The sequence below is a fragment of the Oncorhynchus mykiss genome, chromosome 26 (genome assembly GCF_057628025.1).
Source record: "Oncorhynchus mykiss isolate SJ-2025 chromosome 26, ASM5762802v1, whole genome shotgun sequence".
Lineage (NCBI taxonomy): Eukaryota > Metazoa > Chordata > Actinopteri > Salmoniformes > Salmonidae > Oncorhynchus > Oncorhynchus mykiss.
Genome location: NC_143047.1, coordinates 1,764,538 through 1,786,394, shown reverse-complemented (window position 1 = coordinate 1,786,394; position 21,857 = coordinate 1,764,538). Strand labels below are relative to the sequence as shown.

At 40.8% G+C, this 21,857-nt stretch overlaps 1 protein-coding gene across 1 annotated transcript in view; it reads left to right on the top strand.

Annotated features, from left to right (window-relative positions):
* The window catches only part of kcnk17 (potassium two pore domain channel subfamily K member 17), a 40,118-nt gene that overhangs the window by 5,828 nt on the left and 12,433 nt on the right, over positions 1–21,857 (top strand). The window contains exons 2-4 of the mRNA XM_021585498.2: positions 1,190–1,304; positions 1,766–1,932; positions 10,175–10,343. Of these exons, the coding sequence (XP_021441173.2) occupies positions 1,190–1,304; positions 1,766–1,932; positions 10,175–10,343 (451 nt within the window). The remainder of the gene's footprint in view (positions 1–1,189; positions 1,305–1,765; positions 1,933–10,174; positions 10,344–21,857) is intronic.

The window sequence follows — 21,857 nt, the reverse complement described above, 5'->3', positions numbered from 1 at the left end:
CTTGTTCTCAACTGGCTAAATAAAGGTGAAATATATATTTTTTTAAACAAACATTTCAACATCAACTGTTCAGAGGAGACTGCTTGAATCAGGCCTTCATGGTCAAATTGCTGCAAAGACACCACTACTAAAGGACAGAAATAATAAGTAGAGACTTGCTTGGGCCAAGAAACATGAGCAATGGACATTAGACTGGTGGAAATCTGTCCTTTGGTCTGATGAGTCCAAATTTCAGATTTTTGGTTCCAACAGCTGTGTCTTTATGAGACGCAGAGCAGGTGAACGGATAATCTCCGTATGTGTGGTTCCCATTGTGAAGCATGGAGGAGGAGGTGTGATGGGGTGGGGGTGCTTTCTGGTGACACAGTCAGGGATTTATTTAAAATTCAAGGCACACTTAACCAGCATGGCTACCAACGCATTCTGCAGCGATACACCATCCCATCTGGTTTGTGCTTAGTGGGACTATCATTTGTTTTTCAACAGGACATTGACCCAACACACATAAAGGCTGTGTAAGGGCTATTTGACCAAGAAGGAGTGTGATTGAGTGCTGCATCAGATGATCTGGCCTCCAGAATCACCTGACCTCAACCCAATTGAGATGATTTGGGATTAGTTGGACCGCAGAGTGAAGGAAAAGCAGCCAACAAGTGCTCAGCATATGTGAGAACTCTTTCAAGACTGTTGGAAAAGCCTTCCAGGTGAAGCTGGTTGAGAGAATGCCAATATTTTGCAAAGCTGTCATCAAGGCAATGTCAGGCTACTTTGAAGAATCTAAAACATAAAATATATTTTGATTTGTTTTACACTTTTTTGGTTACTGCGTGATTCCATGTGTTATTTCATAGTTTTTATGTCTTCACTATTATTCTACAATGAAAAAACTAGTACAAATAAAGAAAAACCCTTGAATGAGTAGGTGTCCAAACTTTTGACTGGTACTGTTTATATAGGCCGGGATTCAATCCCATCCTCATTCGAATCACATTATAGCATACTTGACATTTAAAAGGTGATTTCCGATTGAGCTCTACAGATTTTACAGAGAATGCAATCTCCACAAACGTCAGGGATGATGCCTTTATTAAAAGTCACGTTGCCAGCTGTCCAGTGAGCTGCACTAGGAATTAAATCCCGCCCATAATGGTTATGAAATTCTCTCGTATGTCCATATGTATTGTTCTAGGTATTTCGAGATTCTTCCAAGGTTGGGCTTAGTCTGAAAGGGAACCAGACCATGGACAGCTTCTGGAAGTTCACTAGCTCTGCTGTGTTTGCTGCCACTGTTGTCACCACTATAGGTGAGTTTTAAATGGATAGTTCACCCAAATTACTAATGTACCTCATCTTAAATGATAAATTATTGATTTAATTTATTAGATCATTAAAAGTAGTAGGCTGCTCTATCCGGAAACAACATCACATACATTTTAAAGGGAAAGTTCACCCAAAGTTCAAACAAATTACAAATCTACCTAAATTTAAAGGAGTAGTTCACCTCAGTTAGAAATGTACCTAATATTAGAAAAATAGTTCACCCCAAATTTACAAATGTACCTCATCATGTAGCGTCTACAAGTTCTTAATGCCCTGTCTTTATTTATGCCTCACATTCATCATAGCCAGGATATTCCTGTGCTATGTGCTTCTGCCTGTATTATAATTTAATATTACAATTGTTGTTCTTATTGTGTGTTCATCATAGAAACACATAGACCAAATAATTCCCAATTCGTGAGCCCATTTGTTCTCCCTGTTCTAGGCTATGGCAACATGAGCCCCAGTACAACGGCAGGTCAGATCTTCTGTGTGTTCTTTGCTCTGTTTGGGATCCCTCTGAACATGGTGGTGCTGAACAGAGTAGGCAAGTACATGCTGGCCATAGAGAGGAAAGCCTCCGATTTCATCCAGGGAAAGACCAATCACAGGGTAAGTGCTCTACCTATAGACTCTGAGATGGTAACTCTTTATTTTACAGCCTGGTATTTACCATGTGTGTTGTATTCTTTGGAGGTAAGTACCAGGAATTATCAATTGTTTCCACATAGTTACTTCGGGCTAGATTCTATCAGATGTACACTAGCCGACACCCGCAAAGCTATTGTTGTTTCGACGGTGTCGGAAGTGGAACTGCGTAAGAACTATGAAATCCAATAGCGGCTCCTTGTGTTAGCTTATCGCGAACATGCCATTGGATGCAACAAAACCACCTGATTTTATTATCCAACAAATTCCATCCAGTTGCGTCAGAAGTTCATGCAGCCACGTTACAAGTTCAAACACTCAAAAGTGTTATGTTCTATCGTCGCAACACCTCAATTCGACTGAAAGGAAGTTTATGCTAATGCATGTTTACTGCCTATCGCTGTTTGAGCTTCTAACACGGTACGGATAATAAGGAAGGGAGTGGTTTGTGACACACGAGCCGCTCACCTATTTGTCAGTGCATACCGCAGTTACACTTCCAACAATGCCAGAATATTCGCTATGAAGATGTCTACCAATGCTGTTTAACGCTCGATTAGATTGAATTGAGGCCTTAGTTAATACCATGTAAATATCAGGTAAGGTCAGCTTTAACCAGACTGTATTATAAAGCATTACCCATCAGAGTTCTGAATTTAAATTGCAAAGTAAACTCAGTTTAAGTAACGTTCACAGAAATGATGAAAATTTGCGTCTGATAGCCACGGACCGAAAAGGAGTGTGTTCCCTCTACCATTTTGGGGTTACATATTGGGTATAAGAGAACACAGAAAATGGTTAACTACGAAAATATGCACACTAAAAGGGTCATCCAATGGGAAAGTAATTATGCTTTGAAAGTTGATAAACTGGCCCTTGAATGTTTGGGTACCTACTGGAGAGCTCTTCTTTGTCTAGACCCATTCAGAATTGTTCACAACCTCTTAAGCTTTAGCCCCACCCATCTCTTTAAGGGTTGATCTGAGCGTTCTGACCTAACAACAGAAGTCAAGCACCCAAGCTAACTGGGTAACGTTGGCTAGCTTGCTAGCTACTTCAAGACACAAATGAGAGAACATCTCATTCTGACCATTTTACTCACCTTAGCAGAGCTGGTTAGGCTGTTTACATGTTATTCAGAGCGTTGGTGACTGCAACTGTGATGCTGGCAACAATTTACGCTTTTTCATAATCCCAACTCATGACGTTACTACCCTGCATGAGTCTTCAGGTAGCTATCTAACCAGGTTCAATGTTAGCCTCTCTGGCGCAGGCGTGCCGCTAGCGACCCACCTTGACAACATCCGATGAAATTGCAGAGCGCCAAATTCAAAATACAGAAATAGTCAAAATAAACATTCATAAAAATGGTTATACAATGTGCTATACATCGGTTTATAGACAAACTTCTTGTTAATCCAGCCGCTTTGTCAGATTTCAAAAAGGCTTTACGGTGAAAGCATGCAGTTATCTGAGGACAGCGACCTCGGAAAAAAGCATACAAACATTTTCCAACCAAGTAGAGGAGTCACGAAAGTCAGAAATAGTGATAAAATTAATCACTTACCTTTGAAGATCTTCATTTGGTTGCAGTCACAAGAGTCCCAGCTACACAATAAATGTTTGTTTTGTTCGACAAAGTCCCTCTTTATATCCCAAAAACTCTGTTTTGTTGGTGCGTTTTGTTCAGTAATCCACTGGCTCAAAGGCGGTCAAAGCATGCAGACGAATACATCCTAATAGTACCGGTAAAGTTTGTCGAAACATGTCAAACTATGTTTAGAATTAATCCTCAGGTTGTCTATTGTCTAAATAATCAATAATATTTCAACCGGACAATAGCGTATTCAATAGAAAGGAAAAACAACAAAGGGCACAAATCAGCACTGCATGCTTCTCCAGTCCCCTGACAAAGGTCTCATTCTTCTTCATTTTTCAGAAATCAAGCATGAAACAATGTCTAAAGACTCCACAGGCTTCCACATCTAGTGGAAGCCATAGGAACTGCAATCTGGGTCCTAAACCATTAGATACTCAATCGGCATTCAAAAACATTCCCACTTCCTGGATGGATTTTCTTCAGGTTTTCGCCTGTTTTCGTTTTGTTATACTCACAAACATTATTTTAACAGTTTTGGAAACGTTCGAGTATTCTATCCAAATCTACCAATTATATGCGTATCCTAGCTTCTGGGCCTGAGTAACAGGCAGTTTACTTTGGGCACGATTGTCATCCAGACGTCAAAATACTGCCCCCTAGCCCAAATAATTTAGCTATCTAACATTAGGCTATAACTAGCAAAGCAAATGGCTCTGAGATACAAATAATATTTCCACACAGATCATACACGTCATGTTTGCTAGCTGACCTAATAACAGCAGTCAAGCACCAAAGCTAACTGGCTAACGTTGGCTAGCTTGCTAGCCACTTCCAGACACAAATGAGAGAAGAGCTCACTGATCATTTTCCTCACCCTAGCATAGCTGGTTAGGCTGTTTTTATGTTATCCAGAGCATTGGTGACTGCAACTGTGCTGCTGTCCACAATTTATGCTTTTTTGTCAACGTTTACTGACACCGGCCATATTCAAATGGGTGTTGAGCTTTCGTAAATTTGTCAGTTATTCTGCGCTCTTTTTACCAGCTACATCTAACAACAGCTGTCGCAGTGACATCATGAACATATTATTGAAATTAATACTTGCATAGTAGAGTATTTTGACATGTAGCTAGCTAGCTAAACAATGAACCATAATACCAACTCATGACGTTACTACCCTGTATGAATCTGCAGGTAGCTAACCCACCAGGTTCAATGTTAGCTAGCTAACATTAGGCTATAAATAGTGAAGCAAATGGCTCTGAGATACGAATAATATTACTACACAGATCATACACATAGGTAATGTTAGCTAGCGAGCTAGCTAGCTAACAGTACACTTTAACTTGAAATGACAACGACTGTCTGACAAAATTAGAAACGTTTAATATCTGAAAATGTAGTTAGCTAGACACTTTTACCCGTATACATGGATGTACGCTTCCCCCTCTCTGTCACGGATGGTTGTCACGGATGGTTGCCCTTAGTTTAAAGATGTAATCCGGAGACAGGTGTTTTCTCCATCTTCTTAGCTATCATACTCTAATTCCACTGATTTCAGAAGTTAGCCGTCCAGAAAGTGAAGAGCAACACTTACGCAGTTCTACTATATATACTGTATATATATATTTTTAAACCTTGTTAAGACAAGTTACCTACACATACTGACCAGCTCAAATAGACAGAAGCGTGCAACGTGGCAGACCAATTCAAACTGGCTGCAAAAAGGCTGCTGGTTTATTCTGTGGCTAAACCAACTAGGCTCGTAATTTAACAATTGTATTTGTATTTACAGATGGAATACAAGTTTGTTATTAAGGCACATGAAAATTCTAATGTTCCAGAAAGCTTTTCTGGCATAAAACATATTTAGATTTTTATTTTATTTTTACGTTTACGTTTAAATGGCTCTCCTGTGAGTAGTGACGCACAACATACGCCTAGTTCCCTGAAAGGAGTCACATATGTCAATCATAAATAGTCCCAATTGTTATAAAATAGAATGTTTGCTGTCTCGCCCGCCTGTGGGAAAACAATTGGTGCGCTGCCCGAGTAGTTCTTGTTTAAACTGCAGATCAATGTGCTCATCTGTGGGGACACAACTGCGTGCACAGGAATACTACCTGATCTAACGAGCACACGAGGGGACAGCTTTATTACAGGCCATAGTGTTTCTAACTGTCTTAATCTCTGACTAGAAACAACAGTGACAGCACCGTCAACAAAAACGGAAGGGATCTTTTGCAGCTCTGTAGAAGCCTGGGTCTGTACTTGGTCAATGGTAGGTTACAGGGGGACTCTTTGGGGAGATTCACCTACTGCTCACCTCTTGGCCACAGTACAGTAGACTATATGATCACAGACATTGACCCATTCTCTCTCAGCTCATTCACTGTAAAGCCACGAACACCTGTGTGATCAAAGCCAAATTGCGTTGTTTCTCAAAAGAACAGACATGGAAACAACCACACATTCACAGCCCAGTAAGCTGTACAACATCAGAAATTCATACAGATGGGCCCAAAACAGCACAGAAGAATACCAGAAAGCAACCTGGAAGCAAAATATCCAAACACTCTTAGATAACTTTCTGGATACCACATTCACTCACAGTAAAGAAGGCATCAATCTAGCAGTACAAAACATCAACTATATATATATATATATATATATTCAGGCAAACGGCAAAAGAAGCGCAATTGAAATTGATAAAAAACTAAACAAAAAAGATCACAGGTGACAACTGGTTTGATGCAGATTGTAAAATTATACGGAAATAACTTAGAACACTATCTAACCAAGAGCACAGAGACCCAAATAATGGTGAATTACGCCTTCATTACTGTGAGACTTTAAAACTCTATAAACATACACTCAGAACCAAAAAAGCACAGTACAACAGCAAGCAGTTGACACTAATTGAAGAGTCCATAAACAAATAATTCTGGCAAAATTGGAATTAGCGATACAAAACGGTGACATATGGACAACCCATTTTAAAACACTCTACAACACCTTTCAAATTGACACAAACGCAGAACGCCAAATTCATGAGAAGTTGAATGGATTAGAAAAAGCTATAAAGGACAATCAAAATCCATTGGACTCCCCAATTACTGACCAGGAGCTCTATAAGAAAATTCAGGCTCTCAAATTTAAAAAAGCATGCGGACCTGATGGCATCCTAAATGAGATGCTCAAACTCACTAGTGAAACATTTCAATTGGCTATATTAAAACGGTTTAATTTGATCCTAAGTGTAGGTTATTTCCCTGACATCTGGTATCAAGGACTCAATACCCCAATCTTTAAGAACGGAGACAAATTTGACCCTAACAATTACAGGCATTTGTGTGAACAGTAACCTGGGGAAGGTTTCTGTAGTATCATAAATGTGAGAGTTCTAAAATTCCTTAAAAACCTCTTTGGGCTGAGATCCCGCTAACGGGATCGATATGACAACAGCCAGTGAAAGTGCAGGGCGCCAAATTCAAAACAACAGAAATCCCATAATTAAAATTCCTCAAACATAGAAGTATTTTACCCCATTTTAAAGATACACTTCTTGTTAATCCCACCACAGTGTCCGATTTCAGAAAGGCTTTATGACGAAAGCAAACCAAACGATTATGTTAGGTCAGAGCCAAGTCACAGATAACACAGCCATTTTTCCAACCAAAGAGAGGAGTCACAAAAAGCAGAATTAGAGAAATTAATCACTAATCTTAGATGATCTTCATCAGATGACACTCATAGGACTTCATGTTACACAATACATGTATGTTCACTATACATTGGCGCGTTACGTTCAGTAGTTCCAAAACATCCAGTGATTTTTCAGAGCCACATCAATTTACTGAAAAGGTCATAATAAACATTGATAAAAGATACAACTGTTATGCATGGGATTATAGATCCACTTCTCCTTAAACTTCTTAGGGCTGCAATCCTGTTACCGGGATGATACGACAACAGCCAGTGAAAGTGCAGGGCGCCAAATTCAAAACAACAGAAATCTCAATTAACATTCCTCAAGCATACTCTGTTATACTCACAGACATCATTCAGACATCATTCAGACATCATTCAAACAGTTTTAGAAACTTCAGAGTGTTTTCTATCCAATACTAATAATACTGTGCATATATTAGCAACTGGGACTGAGGAGCAGGCCATTGACTCTGGGCACCTTTCATCCAAGCTACTCAATACTGCCCCTGCAGCCATAAGCAGTTAATGCAACCGCTGTGTCAGATTTCAAAAAAGCTTTACCGATAAAGCACACCATGCTATAATCTGAGTACAGCGCTCAGAGACCAAAACAACCCAAACAGGTATCCGCCATGTTGTGTAGTCAACAGAAGTCAGAAATAGCATTATAAATATTCACTTACCTTTGAATATCTTCAGAATGCACTCCCAGTAATCCCAGTTCCAAAATAAATGTTGTTTTTCCGATAATGTCCATCATTTATGACCAAATACCTCCTTTTTGTTCGCACGTTTAGCCCAGTAATCCAAATTCATGACGCGCAATCACTAGGTTCAGAGTTCACAAAGTTCCATTACAGTCCGTAGAAACGTGTCAAACGATGTATAGAATCATTCTTTAGGATGTTTTTAACATAAATCTTCAATAATGTTCCAATCAGAGAATTCCTTTGTCTGTTGAAATGCAATGGAACTTAAGCTAACTATCATGTGAACACACGTAGTCAGCTCATGCCTATATGAGTTCTGTTATACTCACATACATCATTCAAACTGTTTTAGAAACTTCATTAGCAGATCCAAATCTACTAATAATATGCATATATTAGCAACTGGGCCTGAGTAGCAGACAGTTTACTCTGGGCACCTTATTCATCCAAGCTACTCATCCATAACAAGTTAATAAGCACAATGTCTTGAGTAAAAGCCAAATTGGATTTATACCAAAACATCGCACAACTGATCATACTTCCAACCTACACACCCTGATAGATAAACATGTCCACCAAAATAATACCAAAATATACGCTTGCTTTATCAACTTCCAAAAAGCATTAGATTCTACTTGGCATACAGGACTGTTCTACAAAGTTATTGAAAGTGGTGTAGGAGGTAAAACATATGACATAATTAAATCAATGTATACTGGCAATACATGCAGCATTAAACTTGGCAAGAAAATAACATGAATTCTTTAACCAGGGGCGTGGCCTTCGTCAGGGTTGCAATCTGAGCCCTGCACTCTTCAATATTTGCATCAACGAATTGGCCACTATTCAAGAAAAATCCTCAGCCCCTGGTGTTAGTCTCCACAATTCAGAAGTTAAATGCCTACTCTTCACAGATGACCTATGCCTGCTGTCAGCCACAGCACATGGCCTACAACAGAGCCTGGACCTGCTAGAGCAGTACTGCCAGACCTGCAGGCCTGGGCCCTGGCAGTAAACCCCAAAAATACTAAAATAATGATTTTCCAGAGAAGATCCAGATCTCAGGGAATTAGACCAAAGTTCTCAATTGGTACAAAATATATAGAGTACTGCACAAACTACAATTACTTAGGTTTAAAAACAAGCTCAACTGGACACCTTAAATGGGGCAGTGAGTGGACTGAGAGAGAAAGCACGCAGGGCATTCTACGCCATTAAAAAACTCATTTAAATTGAAATACCTATTAAAATTTGTCTAAAACTAATAGAATATGTCATTGGACCAATCAATCAGAATACCAAATTACAACAGTCAAAACAAATCTACATTGCTTATTGGGAAACACAAACCCAAAGCAAAATGCAGTGCTATCTGGCCATAAATCGACAGTACACCGTGGCTAACTATTTGACCATGGCTACTGATCAAAACCTTAGAAGAACCTTGACAAAGTACAGGCTCAGTGAGTACAGCCTTGCCATTGAGAAGGGTAGAGAGGAAAACCTGGCTCCCTGTAGAGGAAAGGCTGTGCAACCACTGCACAACAGCAGAACCTGAGATGGAGCTGCATTTCCTGTGAAAAATCTAAAACAATTAGTGTAATTTCCCCAAATTATAAACCCTTATAAAAATGTTTCAAAGACCTCTCTGGTGAGAGTAGGCTACCCGTCCTGTTGAGGGAGGACGCAGAGAGCTGTGGGTTGGCAGCGCTCTACATTGCTGCCTGCCATACGTTGAGGGACAGTGTCTGACAGACCAATCAACCTGCACATATACTCAAAAGTATGCTTATTGTTCATGTATGGTTATTTTGACCCTTGGTGATTGTTGTTACGGTTGTCCCGTTGACAATTTTGATTCTCATTTTCTTCATATTGTAAATATCCAAAATAAGCTTTGGCAATATGTACATTGTTACGTCATGCCAATAAAGCAAATTTAATTGATTACTTTGGGGGGAGGGGCGGGGGTCGCCAGAATATAATGGACTTCATATTCTTTTAACTCTGTCTGTATGCAGTATTCATAAATCAGTTAGCAAGTACCAGTGACTGTCCAACTTGTCATTTGTTACCTGTTTGTCCTAAAATATGTGCAAATCTAAAATAGCACCCAATTCCCCTACATTGGGAATGGGCCATTTGAGATATTGACTCTGTCTTCCCTTCTTTCTGTCTCCATTAGAAGTTAACCAGGTTCATGATCCACCTGTTGTCCTACCTCTCTGGAACAGCACTCTTCTTTGTGATGCCCATGGTGGTGTTCAAACAGCAAGAGGGCTGGAGCTACTCACAGGCGATCTACTATTGCTTCATTTCACTCAGCACCATTGGCTTTGGAGACTACGTCGCAGGTACACGACTCAATATGTAGGAACATGGAAGCTCCAGAAACAGACTGGCCGTACTGGGAGTTCCGGGGTAACCCTTCATTTTACAGCCGTTAATTACTATGTAAATACATAGCAACAAAATCTACATTTGTAGTAAAAATGTCTTCTTAAATGTACCAAGCAAGTAAGTACTACATACTTAATAAATTCAAAGTATTTTTTATTATATAGGTAAGTAAGACGGTAAGTATCAGCGAATAACTATGTAAATACCTACTCACGTCACTGTTTTACTATAATACATAAGAAACACCAAGGAACATAAAGTCACAAAATGTAATCATGAAGTAATACATTTTTGTCGCAAAAGTAAGTAAAAAGTCAGAAACAGCTTATTGCTATATACAGTGGGGCAAAAAGGTATTTAGTCAGCCACCAATTGTGCAAGTTCTCCCACTTAAAAAGATGAGATGCCTGTAATTATCATCATAGGTACACTTAAACTATGACAGACAAAATTTTTAAAAAAGTCCAGAAAATCACATTGTATGATATTTAATGAATTTATTTGCAAATTATGGTGGAAAATAAAATAAGGAACAGCAATGAACATAGGCTAAATTATAATTTATTTATCATGGATGTTCAGTCCTTGCATCCATAACTCTGTCTATGATTGAGAGTGATTACATTTCTCCAGACTCATCCCTCAGCTTTTTACTGAAACGGGTGGGGAAAACGCTTTGTCTCTACTGCTGAATTCCGCTTTTAAAGGACTGATTTTGGAGTTCTGATAGAATGGTATTTCCTTGCATTTGAAAAGCCTATTGAATATGTTTTTTTTTATTCTATTGAACTGAGAAGGGAAATTACAACAAAGTCATTTAAACATTATTGCTCTAAACCATTTATCTTATTTCTATTACACTTGATAATTGCAGAATAAATTCAACAATAGTTTCATTTAACTTTTGGTTAATGTATGAATACTTACTTGTGTAAGGTTTAATGAGAAAGGGGTCACCAGTTCGTTTTTTTTAATCACACTTTAGATTGTGACCATTATTGATTAATACCCGGGACTGTCCCAGGACCACTCTTCACATTTCCCGAAAAACATTGATGACAAGAACTGTGAAATTGAAACATTTTCCTACAATGTTGGGCTAATGGAATTTCACAAAATACACAATATGCGCAGGAGCAGATAGGATTTATTTTTATTGCACATTATCCAAACAGGTTGTCACATGGAAGCCTTTAGACAGCGTATTTACTCAGTCACCATAAATTCAAAGCACACACATAATTGACACTGCCAGATTGCACAGGAGACCCGAATGCAATTTAGAGTTCTCATCAAAACTGAAAATTCAAACCCCGTCCGACCCCTGTGAGCTGAAGCCCGAGAACCAGGCCTGGTCCGACATCAGAGAAATTAAATGAGCCCTAACCTGAAAAAATATACAGATGTATCAAAAACAGTTGATTTAAACTAGTGTTGAGAACCACACAGCGGAGGCAGGCGCCAGAGTGAGGTGACAAGGAAACAGCCATTGGTCCTAGAAAAAGCTCAGAGGAAAACTCACCTTAGTTATGATCAACTGAATGATGAACATACAGTTGAAGTCGGAAGTTTATATACACAGGATGGAGTCATTAAAACCAGTTTTTCAACAACTCCACAAATTTCTTGTTAACAAACTACAGTTTTGGCAAGTCTTTTAGGACATCTATTTTGTGCATGACAAGTAATTTCTCCAACAATTGTTTCCAGCCAGATTATTTCACGGTATCACAACTCCAGTGGGTCAGAAGACCCGTAATAATAAGTGCACACTAACACGGTAACACGAAAGCCGATACAACAGAGCCCAGGTACTCACAGGACCAATGGACATGGAACAATAATCAACAGGGACATCAACATCATCAGGGAGAATGGGAACTAGGTATGAGACAAGACAGTCCGGGGTTGGTGGTAATGATCCAGTTCAGTGATGCCTAGAAGGCCGGTGAGTAGACCTCCAGAACTGGTGAACAGAATGAGCAGCAGTACCTGGGGAATCCATGACATCATCTTTATTCTAGTTTGCTAATATAATAGCCTTTAGCTGGTCCTACTTTTTTATTTTTCATCCCAGCCCTCGCCGCAGGAGGCCTTTTGCCTCTTGGTAGGCCATCATCGTAAATAAGAATTTGTTCTTAACTGACTTGTCTAGTTAAATAATTAAAATATCAGAACATTTTGGTAGCATGTTATACAAGTGGATTTTTCTCATCACTCAGGTAGTAGTAGCCTGTCCTACTTCCGACCAAAAGCCTGTGACTTGTCTGATAATCAATCAATGTGATTTTGATTCACTGAATCTGTCTGTATATTTGGTTAATTGATTGGATAAGTGGAAGCTCATTTTTTTGCTTGCTCATCTATCACTGATCAGAAACATTTACCATGAAATAATGTAGCCTAAAGCAAGTGTATTATTTCTCTCTTGTCTCACGTAGTAGCCTAACCTTATATCCAGTAGCCTTAAATAGAGCCTATGATATTTTCCCATCGACCCAATGTAAACCAAAATCCTGACTCCTGTCTCGCATGACAATTCCTAACTTTACAGGTTGCATTATCAATGCACGTCTCGCCTATGCATGTCACAATACTGCTATAACATTTCCCCATATGCTGTCTCGTATTGCTGCCCATGTTTTGGTACTACTATTGGAGAGCCCTTCTTTGTCTACATCCATTCAGCATTGTTCACAGCCTCTTAAACCTTAGCCCCACCCGTCTCTTTATGGGTTGATCCCTGCGTTCTGTACTAACTTGAGAGAGAGAGAGAGAGAGAGAGAGAGAGAGAGAGAGAGAGAGAGAGAGAGAGAGAGATCCAGACTTTGAAAAGGTTGAGGACAAGCAAGAGTGGGGACTGTAAATACACATTATTCTCCACATATTTTTCGAAATATTTAAGTACCCAGAAACTGCTGGTGATTGGTGTGTGCGCACATACACTATATATACAAAAGTATGTGGACAACTCTTCAAATTGGTGGATTCTGCTATTTCAGCCACACCCGTTGCTGACAGGTGTATAAAATCGAGCACACAGACATGCAATCTCCATAGACAAACAACAGCAGTAAAATGGCCTTTACTGAAGAGCTCAGTAACTTTCAACGTGGCTCCGTCATAGGTCGCCACCTTTCCCACAAGTCAGTTTGTCAAATTTCTGCCCTGATAGAACTGCCCCAGTCAAGTTTAATGGAATGGATCTCTAAGGCCAACAGCCACACACAAGCCTAAGATCACCATGTGCAATGGCAAGCATTGGATGGAGTCATGAATCACACTTTACCACCTGGAATTCTGATGGATGAATCTGGGTTTGGCGGATGCCAGAAGAATGCTACATGCCCCAATGCATAGTGCCAACTGTAAAAGTTGGTGGAGAAGGAAAATTGGTCTGGGCTGTTTTTCGTGGTTTGGTCTAGGCCCCTTAGTTCCAGTGAAGGGAAATCTTAACGCAACAGCATACAATGACATTCTAGACAATTCTGCACATCCAATTTTGTGGCAACAGTTTGGGTAAGGCCCTTTCCTGTTTCAACATGACAATGCCCCTGTGCACAAAGCGAGGTCCATACAGAAACGGTTTGTCGAGATTGGTATGGAAGAACTTGACTGGCCTGCACAGAGCCCTGACCTCAACCCCTTCGAACACCTTTGGGATGAATTGGAACGCTTACTATGAGTCAGTCCTAATTGCCCAACATCACTACCCAACCTCACTAATGCTCTTGTGGCTGAATGGAGGCAAGTCCTTGCAGTATGGTTCTAACATCTAGTAGAAAGCCTTCCCAGAATAGTGAATGCTGTTATGGCAGCAAAGGGGAAACCAACTCCATATTAATGCCCATGATTTTGGAATGAGATACTCGATGAGCAGGTGACCACATACTTTTGGTCATGTAGTGTAGCTAACGTTAGCAAACTAAATTGTCCAGCAGCTCACGTTAACGTTAGCTAACTTTAGATACTTTGGGTAACTTTTTCTGCAATCAGAGGCTAGCTAGCTAGTTAGCAAGGTGGAAAAAGCATACAGTGCCTTCAGAAAGTATTCACACCCCTTGACCTTTTCCACATTTTGCTGTGTTGAAGCCTTAATTTAAAATAGATTAAATAGAGACTTGTCGTCAATGGCCTACAGACAATACCCCATCATGTCAAAATTATGTTTTTCAAAATGTTTACAAATTAATTAGAAATGAAAGGCTGAAATATCTTGTATCAATAACTATTCAACCACTTTTATGGCAAGCCTTTAATAAATTCAGGAGTAAAAAATTGCGTAATAAATTGCATGGACATGATTTTTGAATGACTACCTCATCTTTGTACCCCACACATACATGGCGCCGAAGAGGATAGCTTACATTTTACATGCTGCTAACCAACTGTGCTATTTTGTTAGTTTCTTGTGTTTGTAACTTGTTATTTTACTTATTTTGTTCATAATGTTGCTGCTACCGTCTCTTATGACCAAAAATAACTTCTGGACATCAGAACAGCGATTACTCACCTCGAACTGGAAGAAGCTTTTTCCTTTAATGACTCTGACGAGAAGGATATACTGCTTTCCCGGGAACAGGCCCAAAGACAGAGAAAAAGGGGGCTGAGGTCGGGCTGCCTGCTGAGAATTCGTAGGCTAGCGAGTAAACTCCCACTGCCATCCGTTCTATTGGCTAACGTGCAATCATTGAAAAATAAAATTGATGTCCTACGATCAAGATTATCCTACCAACAGTACATTTAAAACTGTAATATCTTATGATTCACCGAGTTGTGGCTGAACGACAACACGGATAATATACACCACAGACCGACGCTGGCACTAAGACCGCGTTCAACAGCAAACAAGAAAATGCTCATCCAGAAGCGCTGCTCCTTGTGGCCGAGGACTTTAAATGTCACCTACGGTAGAACTACAGTATATTGAAAAATATGACGTAAATCTCATCCAGTAATTACATATCGAGGATTGGAGGATTCTAAATTATAACCAAAAGCCGTGCCACTGGGGAGACCCCATCCACAAATAGTCAAAATACAGAGAGGTGTTGATAAAGGTATATTGTCCTGCTAACAGCCCATAATGTGCTATTATAATATTGTACATGGTGTCCAAGTCAGGATAACCAAAACATGTATTTATTAAAGACCATCAGAAAGAATGCTGGTACTTATTTATTTTGATCCAAAGCCATGAAGGAGCGAGTCACTCAGCTCTATGTAGGTGCCGGCTATATGATAGTGCCATCAACTTGATAATATATAACAATATTTTGGAGGTTATTTCATTTTCAAAAAAACAAAGGTGAGAGATTGTAATCAGAATAAAGGCCAAAATAATATTTGTAAAGGCAAAAACATTTATTTCTGTTTTTAGAGGAAGAGAAACTCTGGGCCAATTGTGTGCCACCCTATGGGACTCCCAATCGTGGTCGGATGTGATACACAAAAATAATAATACTTAACTTAGAACCTAACTTAGAAATACATTTGATGATATAATTCTCCCCCTACCCTCCATCTAGGCAAGTCTATTGTCCAGCTACTTGCTAGAACAGCAGGAATGTTACCTTAGTCAGCGGCATTATTAGTGCGATGCCCCTTAAGAACAAGTTCTTATTTACAAGGACAGCCTACTCCTTCCTCCCCATCGGGGAATTGAACCCCAGTGTGCCTGCACACAACACAGGGATTCTTTTGTGAAATAGCTAAATAGCCCAGCACTGTAGCCTACTCCCGACTGTCACGTTGTACGAGTAGGTATTTTCCATTCCATCCTAATGGAAACCCAGAGGATTTTTTCTTGGAGTAGAAACAACATAATATTAAGCAAATGAATTAAGCAAGCAACAGTCAAAAGTTTGGACACACCTACTCATTCCAGGGATTATCTTTATTTTTTACTATTTTCTACAATGTAGAATAATAGTGAATAAATCACAACTATGAAATAACACATATGGAATCAGTTAATTAAGACCAAATTCTTATTTACAAGGACAACCTACTCCTTCCTCCCCATCGGGAAATTGAACCCCAGTCTCCTACATGCCCACATGGCACAGGGACTCATTTGCTAAATAGCCCAGCACTGTAGCCTACTCCTGACCATCACGTTGTAGAGCGCCATTTTTTCCGCTGCATCGTTAAGGAAACCCAGAAGGTTTTTTGTTTATCTTGAATAGAAACACCATAATATTAATCAAGTTAATCAAGCAACATTTCTTAAAATCATTTCTATATGCTATGTTCTTACAAAAAAGGTTTTAAATTCTCTAGTACATCTGCTATTGAAGGCTATCAAATGCTTCTCAAAGATGCTCTCTGGTGGTCAAACTAGCACTAACTAGCATTAATGGTACCAGTGGTTGGCACTTAAAAAGAATCCTAGAGTGTCAGCTAAAGATTTACAGAAATCTCTGGAACATGCTGACATCTCTGTTGACAAGTCACTCTCTTGACTCACTCTCCAAGATCGCATAGCAGTTCAGACGTCTTTTGTCCTCGTCTTGTCGTGTCCTGTGTATATATATATATTTACAACTTTTTTCACATACATTTTATTTTTATTTTCCATCAACTCATCTTCAAAACACTCTCCTGCAACCCGCCTCACCAATTTATATTTATAAAAAATTATTATTTACCTCAGATCTGTAATCCTCCAAGAAGCTAGCCAGAAACTCCAAGAAGCTAGCCAGAAACTAGCCAGAAGCTAGCCAGGAGCTAGCCCAGAAGCTAATCCAGAAGCTAATCAGAAGCTAGTTAGCTTCTTTACTGGCAAATCGTTAGTATTCAGCTAACCACGGTTTGTGGTCATCGGCTATCCTTTGGCTCGAAAATCTATCGAAAATCTATCGCCAGTTTTGTACGGCGCAGCGCGGCTCGGAACGGAACATACCGGACCAATTTTTCTCTCCATGTCCCTGGATTTCGACTGCTCTCTGGACATTCATGCCCGGATCTCACAGCTAGCTAGCTGCTATCCGTGTGACAATCGGCTTTCGTCGATTCCGGAGCAAGCATCGGTTGTTCCGGTGCTAGCCAGCTCCGTCAATCACTCCTGAGTTCCATCGTTCACTCCTGGGCTGCGGTCACCTATCCGGACCCGTTTTGCTGCCTACGCGGAGCCCCACCGGGCCTTCACAACTGGACTGCCGACGTTATCTACCTGAAGGAGATGGCTCCTCCGTCGCGACGTTACCTGTCCGTTAGCTGTCTTACCGGCTGCTATCTGAATAGACAATCGGACAATTTATTTATTTTTATTATTATTATGTTTTCTTTTCGGGCCTCTATAACTATATCTATTGTTCTTATTTTTGTTGTTGTTGTGTGATTTGGATTAATCCCCTCTACCACACGGAACCCCACTAATCTACTGACCGAACGCAAGAGGTGGCTAACAACAGACTCCAACCTATGCTAGCTTGCTACTGATGGCCTGGCTAGCTGTCTAAATCGCCGTGACCCTCAACCAACCTCTCCACTCACTGGACCCTTTTGATCACTCGACTAAGCATGCCTCTCCTTAATGTCAATATGTCTTGTCCATTGCTGTTCTGGTTAGTGTTTATTGGCTTATTTCACTGTAGAGCCTCTAGTCCTGCTCACTATACCTTATCCAACCTATTAGTTCCACCACCCACACATGCAATGACATCTCCTGGTTTCAATTATGTTTCTAGAGACAATATCTCTCTCCATCACTCAATACCTAGGTTTACCTCCACTGTATTCACATCCTACCTTACCTTTGTCTGTACATTATACCTTGATGCTATTTTATCGCCCCCAGAAACCTCCTTTTACTCTCTGTTCCAGACGTTCTAGACGACCAATTCTTATTGCTTTTAGCCGCACCCTTATTCTACTCCTCCTATGTTCCTCTGGCGATGTAGAGGTGAATCCAGGCCCTGCAGTGCCTAGCTCCACTCCTATTCCCCAGGCGCTCTCTTTTGACGACTTCTGTAACCGTAATAGCCTTGGTTTCATGCATGTTAGCATTAGAAGCCTCTTCCCTAAGTTTGTTTTATTCACTGCTTTAGCACACTCTGCCAACCCGGATGTTCTAGCAGTGTCTGAATCCTGGCTTAGGAAGACCACCAAACATTCAGACATTTTAATTCCAAACTACAACATTTTCAGACAAGATAGAACGGCCAAAGGGGGCGGTGTTGCAATCTACTGCAAAGATAGCCTGCAGAGTTCTGTCCTACTATCCAGGTCTGTACCCAAACAATTTGAACTTCTACTTTTAAAAATCCACCTCTCTAAAAACAAGTCTCTCACCGTTGCCGCCTGCTATAGACGACCCTCTGCCCCCAGCTGTGCTCTGGACACCATATGTGAACTGATTGCCCCCCATCTATCTTCAGAGCTCGTGCTGCTAGGCGACCTAAACTGGAACATGCTTAACACCCCAGCCATCCTACAATCTAAACTTGATGCCCTCAATCTCACACAAATGATCAATGAACCTATCAGGTACCTCCCCAAAGCCTTAAACACGGCACCCTCATAGACATCCTAACCAACTTCCCCTCTAAATACACCTCTGCTGTCTTCAACCAAGATCTCAGCGATCACTGCCTCATTGCCTGCATCCGTAATGGGTCAGCGGTCAAACGACCTCCTCTCATCACTGTAAAACACTCCCTGAAACACTTCAGCGAGCAGGCCTTTCTAATCGACCTGGCCGGGGTATCCTGGAAGGATGTTGACCTCATCCCGTCAGTAGAGGATGCCTGGATATTTTTTTTAAATGCCTTCCTAACCATCTTAAATAAACATGCCCCATTCAAGCAATTTAGAACCAGGAACAGATATAGCCCTTGGTTCTCCCCAGACCTGACTGCCCTTAACCAACACAAAAACATCCTATGGCGTTCTGCATTAGCATCGAACAGCCCCCGTGATATGCAGCTGTTCAGGGAAGCTAGAAACCATTATACACAGGCAGTTAGAAAAGCCAAGGCTAGCTTTTTCAAGCAGAAATTTGCTTCTTGCAACACTAACTCAAAAAAGTTCTGGGACACTGTAAAGTCCATGGAGAATAAGAACACCTCCTCCCAGCTGCCCACTGCACTGAAGATAGGAAACACTGTCACCACTGATAAATCCACCATAGTTGAGAATTTCAATAAGCATTTTTCTACGGCTGGCCATGCTTTCCGCCTGGCTACTCCTACCCCTGTCAACAGCACTGCACCCCCAACAGCAACTTGCCCAAGCCTTCCCCATTTCTCCTTCTCCCAAATCCATTCAGCTGATGTTCTGAAAGAGCTGCAAAATCTGGACCCCTACAAATCAGCCAGGCTAGACAATCTGGACCCTTTCTTTCTAAAATTATCTGCCGAAATTGTTGCCACCCCTATTACTAGCCTGTTCAACCTCTCTTTCGTGTCGTCTGAGATTCCCAAAGATTGGAAAGCAGCTGCGGTCATCCCCATTTTCAAAGGGGGTGACACTCTTGACCCAAACTGCTACAGACCTATATCTATCCTACCATGCCTTTCTAAGGTCTTCGAAAGCCAAGTCAACAAACAGATTACCGACCATTTCGAATCTCACCATACCTTCTCTGCTATGCAATCTGGTTTCAGAGCTGGTCATGGGTGCACCTCAGCCACACTCAAGGTCCTAAACGATATCTTAACCGCCATCGATAAGAAACATTACTGTGCAGCCGTATTCATTGATCTGGCCAAGGCTTTCGACTCTGTCAATCACCACATCCTCATCGGCTCAACAGCCTTGGTTTCTCAAATGATTGCCTCGCCTGGTTCACCAACTACTTCTCTGATAGAGTTCAGTGTGTCAAATTGGAGGGTCTGTTGTCCGGACCTCTGGCAATCTCTATGGGGGTGCCACAGGGTTCAATTCTTGGACCGACTCTCTTCTCTGTATACATCAATGACGTCGCTCTTGCTGCTGGTGAGTCTCTGATCCACCTCTACGCAGACGACACCATTCTGTATACTTCCGGCCCTTCTTTGGACACTGTGTTAACAACCCTCCAGGCAAGCTTCAATGCCATACAACTCTCCTTCCGTGGCCTCCAATTGCTCTTAAATACAAGTAAAACTAAAAGCATGCTCTTCAACCGATCGCTACCTGCACCTACCTGCCTGTCCAACATCACTACTCTGGAAGGCTCTGACTTAGAATACGTGGACAACTACAAATACTTAGGTGTCTGGTTAGACTGTAAACTCTCCTTCCAGACCCATATCAAACATCTCCAATCCAAAGTTAAATCTAGAATTGGCTTCCTATTTTGCAACAAAGCATCCTTCACTCATGCTGCCAAACATACCCTTGTAAAACTGACCATCCTACCAATCCTCGACTTTGGCGATGTCATTTACAAAATAGCCTCCAATACCCTACTCAACAAATTGGATGCAGTCTATCACAGTGCAATCCGTTTTGTCACCAAAGCCCCATATACTACCCACCATTGCGACCTGTACGCTCTCGTTGGCTGGCCCTCGCTTCATACTCGTCGCCAAACCCACTGGCTCCATGTCATCTACAAGACCCTGCTAGGTAAAGTCCCCCTTCTCAGCTCGCTGGTCACCATAGCATCTCCCACCTGTAGCACACGCTCCAGCAGGTATATCTCTCTAGTCACCCCCAAAACCAATTATTTCTTTGGCTGCCACTCTTTCCAGTTCTCTGCTGCCAATGACTGGAACGAACTAGAAAAATCTCTGAAACTGGAAACACTTATCTCCCTCACTAGCTTTAAGCACCAACTGTCAGAGCAGCTCACAGATTACTGCACCTGTACATAGCCCACCTATAATTTAGCCCAAACAACTACCTCTTTCCCAACTGTATTTAATTTATTTATTTATTTTGCTCCTTTGCACCCCATTATTTTTATTTCTACTTTGCACATTCTTCCATTGCAAAACTACCATTCCAGTGTTTTACTTGCTATATTGTATTTACCTTGCCACCATGGCCTTTTTTGCCTTTACCTCCCTTCTCACCTCATTTGCTCAAATTGTATATAGACTTATTTATACTGTATTATTGACTGTATGTTTGTTTTACTCCATGTGTAACTCTGTGTCGTTGTATCTGTCGAACTGCTTTGCTTTATCTTGGCCAGGTCGCAATTGTAAATGAGAACTTGTTCTCAACTAGCCTACCTGGTTAAATAAAGCTAAAATAAATAAATAAAAAAGTCTACGATATGTAAAACACTAAACAAGAATAGTGTTCAGAAGCCACTGCTGTCCAAAAAAACATTGCTGCACATCTGAAGTTCACAAAAGAGCACCTGGATGTTACACAGCGCTACTGACAAAATGTTCTGTGGACAGATGAAACTAAAGTTGTGTTGTTTGGAAGGAACACACAACATTATGTGCGGACAAATAAAGACACAGCACACCAACATCAAAACCTCATCTCAACTGTAAACTATGGTGGACGGACTATCATGGTTTTGG